The following is a 7,972-nucleotide window of genomic DNA, read 5'->3' as shown; positions in this document are numbered from 1 at the left end:
CTATATTGAAATAAAGCGATGCAATGCAATCTGTAACGCTTAAAAGCAATGAAGGAATGTAAAAGGTACCTAGGTACCTAATTACATTATGAGACTTCCTTTCTTGGTTCGATCGAATTGAAAAAGATAGAGAAAACTCGGCTGTATATTTTTCTTTCTTTTAAATCTATGCGATTTCTAATTTGGCAACACTAAAGTGACAGCTAGTGCAATTTTTTTTACAAATCTAATCAAAATATTGATTTCCTCTTTCATTTTAGAAAATTGTACCTAGGTAGGTATTTCAAAATAATAATTATCATACAGAAACAAAGGTAAGCTTTTATGTGATGTACGAAATAAATATATTACCTCTTTTTCTGAATGTGAGTAAAGTCGGATATATTTATTGCCTTGCTAGGCTAGCCCTAGCTAGAGCTTAGACCTTGATAGATTTGTCTACATATCTCTGAAAAATAAATACGAAAAAAGTTGAATCAAATCTCTGCCTGGTGTTGATGCCTTGAAATTCTGATGTGAATTCCTAGGGATGGAAACACTATCTTTTTTGTCTTTACAGATCTTTATTGATGTACAACATGAGCCCTGTTGAAAGTGTGCCAGTAGCTGTTTTAACTTGCGTTGATGACTATGTGGAATTGCTTTATGATGATATACCAGAAAAGATTAAAGGGTCAGCACTTATATTGCAGTTGGCCAGAAATCCAGATAACTTGATTGAACTAGCTAGAAATGGTAAGTGTAAAAACAACTTTTATATTTTACTAATACATTCCATATTTTTGTTTTGGATGTTTTATGATTATAAACTTAAAAAGTGATGTATGATAGATTATATTAATATAAATATTTAAACATATAAATGTAAACTACTTTCACGCTAGAGAATCTTCAATTATTTTAATCTTAATCATTAAAATTTTAGTACAATGGTATATTCCTTATGTTTAATATTTAGTATACATATTTTACAGAAGCTCTTTTAAGTGCACTCTCAAGAGTTTTGCGAGAAGAATGGAAAAGAAGTATTGAACTAAGCACAAACATTGTCTATACCTTTTTTTGTTTTTCAACCTACAATGAATTTCATCCAGTAATTATTCAATACAAAATTGGTTCATTATGCATGGATGTAATAGAATATGAGCTTAAACGTTATGATCAATGGAAAGAGAAAGTGGAAGGGAAGAAACAGATGCTTACACCAGACAAGGTAAGTGTAAAAAATGTAATTTAATTGGAAAATAAAAAGTTTAAACTGTGCGGTCCACTGGCTTATATTGCTCTGCTCATAAGTTATGTACACCATATTTGCATATAATAAAATTACTACTATTTTGTTTATGCTTTTATACATAATTAATTTAAATATAAAAAAAAAATCACTAATTTTGTGTCAACTCTTTGATCATTTTACTAAAGCAAAAGTGTTTTTTTAGAATGATCCACCTAAAAGTCGGATTCCAGAACCAAAGCGTCGTCCTAAATCTGGCACATGGGCTGTGGCTGATGTAAACATACAAAAGTCTCGTACTTTAGTGTCCAGTTATCATGAAGATTTGTGTAATGCTTCTGAAGACGGATGGACTAAAAATGATGAAGAGCAGATGAAGAGAAAGTTGAAAACATTGTCCAAACGACAAGAACAGTTGCTGAGAGTGGCTTTCTACATGTTACTCAATATTGCAGACAATGTTAAAGTTGAAGAAAAGATGCACAAAAAAGATATTGTTGGGCTTCTTATTGGCGCAATGGAAAGACATTCCAATATAGATTTATTGATCCTTATTGTCTCCTTTTTACAGAAGTTATCAATTTTTGTTGAAAATAAAAACAGCATGGCTTCACGGGGTATTGTGGAAAAACTAGCTCCTTTATTAGACTCTCAAAATGCTGATTTAGTCAATGTCACATTAAAGCTACTCTTTAATTTGACTTTTGATACAAAATTACGAAATAAAATTATCAAATTGGGACTCTTGCCTAAATTTATGCAGTTTACAAGTAAGTTTTTACCTAGTATTCGTAATTGGTGTAGATTCGGCTATTGCTAGGTCATGTTGTAAAATTTTAATATTTACAGAATCTGCAAAATTGTAATGTAGAATAGTATAGATACCATTCCGTATATAATTGTACATACTTGTCTAAATGAGGAATGAAATATCAGTTATGTCGAAATTAGCAGCTTAAATTAATTTTATGACTATATTATTTCATATCACAAGACATAAGATTGAGATTTATTAATTGCAAGTCACAAGTTTGAAATTGAAGTTCATAGATTAAGGTGAGTGTTTTCTGATATTGGTGGTAATAATTTATTTTTATTTTTTGTATTACAGGTGATGAAAAGCAAATTAATTTGGCAATGAAAATATTATATCACCTGAGTATGGATGACCGCGTAAAAATAATGTTTACACAATCAGATTGTGTCAAATTGGTAAATATGTTATATTTTCTTACAAGCAGTACCCCACGGTCCTCGCGCGTAATTATTTTGAAACAATACTTACGTTTTTATGCGCAGCAGCGCCATCTACTTTATGAAGTGCCGTTCATTATCATTTTGACCTCGGAATAATAAACTACACGATTTTGACCAAAACTTACGGGAATCGCGTAGTTTCGTAATAAAAGGTATCCTATATATTAAGGTATCAGCTACCTTAATACAAAAAAAATTGGGCAAAAAATAATTACATTGGACAGATTCATAATTATTTAATAAAAAAAATATTATTGAATATAGACATAGAAAACCGTTTATTTGTATTACTATAGCCTTTAAATATATACTAATAAAAAAATAAACAAAGAAATAAACAGTTTTACAAAATAACTTATTACTAGACGAATTAGAGTGGAAAAAGGCTATAACTTAGTGAGCTTTCTGCGTTTGTACAGAAACACTGATTTTCAGTTATTGCCGTCAAAGCAAAGTAAGGGAAAAAATCAAAGACTCCATAAAACCTTGAAAAATAGTTATAATACGATTGTGGGTCTGGTAAATATTGCCGTATTTTAAATATTTTTTTTATTACTTAGGGACGTATAATTTAATTGTTTTCCGGGTTATCCTATCGTTGGGATTTGAGAAGTTCGGGGAGGAAGAGGCACTTATATATTTTTTTTTTATGTACAACGCTAGCGACTGTTTTGCCTTTAGTAAGGCCGTAAAATAAGCTTACTTTCCTTCTTGTTCATAAAAGTTGAAGCATATTTTCATGCTAAAGTATGATTTGTCTCATTCTGGCAAGTGTTTAAAGTTGTAAAATGACCAAAATATTAGCTTAGAGAGATAGTCTGTATAACCATAGTTTTATATTAACGGTTCGAAATGTAATTCCCGGGGTCAGCTGACGGACATGCTGCTGCTGAACGTTAGTAGCGAGTCCTTCGCGAGCGGATCGCCGTCGACGACGGACGTGCTGCTGGCGCTGTGCGTCAACCTGGCGTGGAGCGCGCGCGCCGCGCAGCAGATGGCGGGCGACGGCCGCCTGCGGGAGCTGCTGGCGCGCGCCTTCCGCCACGCCAACACTATGCTCATGAAGCTCGTGCGCAATCTTTCGCATCACGATATCAATAATGCTCTGTTTGTTGTAAGTATCATTTGTATAGGCTGTTTATGATCAATTTTTAAAATATGGCGAAGTTGTGATGAGTAGGTAGCGTGAATGGATATCAACTTGAGTCTTGAATGAATGTAGAAGGAACTGCTAAAAAGAGAATAGGATCACTACGAATCTCATACCAGATGACTAAGGTTTGACATAGTAAGTACGTATATCACATTAACATAGGTTAAGCCTTGACATTTGATAAGCAACAACATTATTCCCGAGTCACAGTCGAGACTGTTTATGCGTTTCTTCCGCGTATGCACAGCCAGCAAACTTGTTACCCTTAGCAACAATGAAATATGTTTCCGCTATTATTACTTAATTGATTCTCATATTTCAGGAGTTTGTGGGCGACATCGCTGGGGCAGTCACGAACAGCGAGGTTTCGGAAGAATTTCTTATCGAATGTCTTGGAACTCTCAACAATATATTGAGTGCGAGTAACAATATAGACATAAACGCTGTGGTGGAGAGATACAATTTAATTCCATTTATTATGAAGATTTTGGATCCAGGTAAGACATCATTTTTAAAGCTGCTTCCAAACCACATACAGAAGTAAAGAAAATATACCTATAGACCCCATATGAAATATTGTTCATAAAATCATAATTATATCATAAAATGTGTGTAAAATTGAGATAACGGCCGATATAGATATTACATATAGGCAGTGGCGTAGCGTGCCCTGTAAAGATTTCTTCTCTTCTCGTGATTGTCATTATAAATCATAGTTATTATGGGCTTTACCCTATTAACCCATATAGAATGTTGCAAACTTTTGAGTGTATGATTAACTCGGAAAAAGACATTGTTTTTTTTAACTTATCTGAAGTGAAAATATAATAGGCACATATGACAGTTTCTTATATGCTTTTCTTCCGGGAAGAGATATTAGAGATATTATGAGATATACGAATTTTTGCACACATGTGGGTCTCTGTAGTCTGGCCCCATATCATTGATAGCTAGCGGTGGTAGCTATGCCCCTGCATAAAATATGCTTTGTATGAAAGCATATTAGCAGAAAGCGTCAAAACAGGCCCTTAGTGTAATTAGTATGTGATAGACATTTTTCTAATAAACATTTTTTTGAAGCAAATATCAAAAATGACATATAGTATTGGTATATTAGTGAATTGGTAAAAAAGAAGTCTAAGTTAAAAAAAGTAGCTTATGTTACTCCTGAATCATCATCAAAATCGGTCCAGTTGTTTTTGAGTTCAACAAATCTTTATAAGTGCTGTTGATACTTTGATAATGAAATAAAAATAATATTAGTAAAGATTTCAACAAATCGACCGTAAAAATTGCAACGCAGAGAGCGCTTGCGACCCGGAGTTGTTGCTGGAGGGCGTGGTGTGGTGCGGCGCAGCGGCGCGTGAGCCGGCGACGGCGGCGGCGCTGCTGCGCGCGGGCGCGGCGGCCGCGCTCGTGGCGCTGCTGCGGCTGCGGCAGGCTGACGACGACCACGTGCTGCAGACTGTGTTCGCCTTCCGCCAGCTGCTCTCCAACCCCAGCAACGCTGACTTCCTCGTCTCCAGCACAGGCAAGCGTGGCCCGCTCCCGACGTTCCATACGACACATCAGTAGCTAAATTCAAACCTTGCGAAATAAAATTAATTTATAGTCCTTCTTATTTTGTAACTACTATAAATCTAGTTGCGATTTGGTGGCTTACGCGCTTACGGAACAAAAATAAAAACATCTATTTTTATTTATGATTTAAGTGCGTTTGGCTTCATTTAGCCAGATGGAAAACAAAGATGTGATGACGAACCAGATGAAGAACAGGATGTTTAAGTCTACTGCATGTCTTCATTTATGAAATGTACTAAAATTTTATTTACACAATAATGCTAAAGTCCTTATGTAATAATAATATGAATTTAGCTTTCCTTGAAATGTTTTTCTGTTTTATGTTACAGAAGCTCCAGCATATTTGATAGATCTCATGCAAGATAAAAACGTTGAAATCAGAAAAATGTGCGATTCCTGTCTCGATATTATATCTCAGATGCAAAATGAATGGGCTGCCAGAATTAAGGTATTGCGAAACATATTTATTAGAACATATATATATATATATATATATATTTACATAGATTACTTTTATGACGAATTTTCAAGTCGCTTATTTAAGGTTCTCTAAGTGTTCACGGCCTTTTTTCTCGGTGTACTAATGGCTATTTTATTGGGTACAAAATAAATTAATAACGTTATGTAGTTAATGAAAACACGAGAAGTAAATGTCACTTAAATTGATCAATTTTAGTGCGATCGCGACAATTGTGACATCATAGGACGTATCACTGTCATACAAGCTCAACATATTTTATTTTGGCATTAGAAAAATGTATCTGATGTGACTAGATGGAAAATAGGGGATTACGATTGTTTGTGTTGTAGGTGGAGCGGTTCCGCTGCCACAACGGGCAGTGGCTGTCGGTGGTGGAGACGCTGGGCGCGGAGGGCGCGGCTGAGAGCGACGAGCTGCCGCCCTACCTCTGTGCCGAGTACCTCACCACTCACCGCCTCGCCACGCAGGGTACACCTACTTTACTTACAGTTATTTTTTAAAAAGACGGATTTTTTTATTAATAAAACAAATAATGATTTCAAACGACTGCGCCAATACAACGGAATGAGAGGCGGTAGCTGGTTTTGTGATTTATATACTCTTTGGCTGTAGCTGATTTACTGAACTGGACATTGACAGTTAATAATATCGTCATAAAAATACAACAAGTAGCCAGTTCATGCCTCGGGTAGACATGACAATATCTGTTTATGTCGATACGTCCCTCACCTAACAAACATATCGCCATGTCCCTGCTATGCTATGTTTATATCCCAAGGTTGCAAGTACCTAATAACAAATGAACGAAAAGCCACATCGCTCATCTGCAGACCCGAAATATTTAGTTTTAGTTTACTTTTTCAAAATTTCAAATAATCAAAATTTATTTGCAATTTTTTTTTATTTTAGTAGTTGCTCAACAAGTTGACTTTGTAAGTTATTGCGAAAACTAACTATAAATACTTTTTGCGTTTTTTTAATATTATCATCCATATTTTATCAAACTTTGAGAAGAAAGTTTCTGCCGAATGTACAATTGTATCTAATAAGTTAATTCATCTATTTGCAGATTCTCTAACATCGCTTAACGATTCAGACAGTTTTTCTGGAGACGGCGATAACAACAGGTAATAAGAAGTAATTTATTTCCTGAAATGAACAATCATTTCTGACAATAAATAGGGGTTACAATTTGAATGAAGATTTGTACTGGCCTGTTTTCTAAAACACAAAAATGAAATACAAATGAAACATGTTAGATTCTGGAAATCGAATCTGCAATGTCAAAATCAACCGTTGCTTGTTGAGTGCTGTTCATAGTTATTTTTCGAGAATTTTGAATTTAAATTCTATTGACACTATAATTCATATTTTTCAGGAATGGCGATGCTAACACTGATTCATTTGGCGTAGAACAAATTATAGAAAAAACAGGAAATAACGCTTTATACACAAACGATATTGACGTAAATGCCTAGAAGCGATATTGCTTATCACTAATAACTATTTGCGTTCGCTTTCCAAAATTAATGCCAATTTTCATCGAAGCCGATCTTCACAGTCAGTCTCCGTCGTGCGCCAATCACTTAATAAATACATAAATGAACTTACACTTGGCAGTATTATACATATATACAGGATATTTTTTTGAAACTGCACTTCAGTACAAGAAATTGTGTTCCAAAATAAATACACAGTGAAAGGAGATATAGATTTCCAACTTTTTGGTACAAATCAACTTGGGGCAAAATTACAATTTATGTATGTATAACTTTCGAACCGTTGGTCTGATTTTTATGAAATTTAAAAGGCATGTAAAATCTGTCAATAGAGTTTTTAAGTTCGTAGGGTAGCAAAATCGATTAAGTCGTTTTTGAAATATACACAATTTTGTAAAAAATCATCAAAAATTTATTGTGTTCGCGATGTCGAAGTTCGTGGCGAACAACTAGTCATATTGTCAGATCAGTTGATTAGCCAATTTATTTTATGGAAATTGGTGATTTGATCAGATTTGTCATCCAAATTTGTGCTGTGTAAAATAATACCCTGTGTATAGGCAATAGTATATTCATATAGATAAATATAGCTCATAGTATATAATGTAATATCTAATATAATAATAACGGATATAATATTATAATAAACGAGCCATTTTATGGAACATATATACTACTTTCTATTTACATTTCCCCCTGAAAAGTTCCTCTATAAAACAGTATCTAAATCGTATCAGTTAAGCAAAATAACCAGACAACTGGCTAGT

The 7,972-nt window shown here is 34.3% G+C and overlaps 1 protein-coding gene across 3 annotated transcripts; it reads left to right on the top strand.

The window, feature by feature from the left end:
- Window positions 1-164: 164 nt before the first annotated feature.
- On the top strand, window positions 165-7,874 carry Kap3 (Kinesin associated protein 3). Of its 3 annotated transcripts, none has more exons than XM_053769594.2 (12): window positions 165-274; window positions 560-735; window positions 975-1,213; window positions 1,440-2,004; window positions 2,346-2,446; window positions 3,363-3,605; window positions 3,967-4,141; window positions 4,948-5,175; window positions 5,555-5,673; window positions 6,036-6,174; window positions 6,776-6,833; window positions 7,085-7,874. In XM_053769594.2, the coding sequence occupies exons 2-12, from the start codon at window positions 570-572 to the stop codon at window positions 7,182-7,184; spliced, it is 2,133 nt and encodes a 710-aa protein (XP_053625569.1). In that variant the 5' UTR covers window positions 165-274; window positions 560-569; the 3' UTR covers window positions 7,185-7,874. The 3 variants fall into 3 exon arrangements, with proteins under 3 accessions (XP_053625569.1, XP_053625561.1, XP_053625579.1); XM_053769586.1 differs by having other exon boundaries at window positions 186-314; XM_053769604.1 differs by lacking the exon at window positions 165-274 and adding an exon at window positions 325-365.
- Window positions 7,875-7,972: the final 98 nt, after the last annotated feature.

The sequence above is a fragment of the Plodia interpunctella genome, chromosome 1 (genome assembly GCF_027563975.2).
Source record: "Plodia interpunctella isolate USDA-ARS_2022_Savannah chromosome 1, ilPloInte3.2, whole genome shotgun sequence".
NCBI lineage: Eukaryota > Metazoa > Arthropoda > Insecta > Lepidoptera > Pyralidae > Plodia > Plodia interpunctella.
Note: the sequence above shows the minus strand (reverse complement) of the source record. Positions and strands in the feature narration are given on the sequence as shown.

Coding starts and splice junctions, on each gene's coding strand:
- Kap3 (XM_053769594.2), top strand. CDS start 570: ATGTACAACATGAGCCCTGTTGAAAGTGTGCCAGTAGCTGTTTTAACT. Junction 4,142..4,947: donor TATGAAGATTTTGGATCCAG/GTAAGACATCAT, acceptor ATTGCAACGCAG/AGAGCGCTTGCGACCCGGAG. Junction 5,674..6,035: donor AATGGGCTGCCAGAATTAAG/GTATTGCGAAAC, acceptor TTTGTGTTGTAG/GTGGAGCGGTTCCGCTGCCA.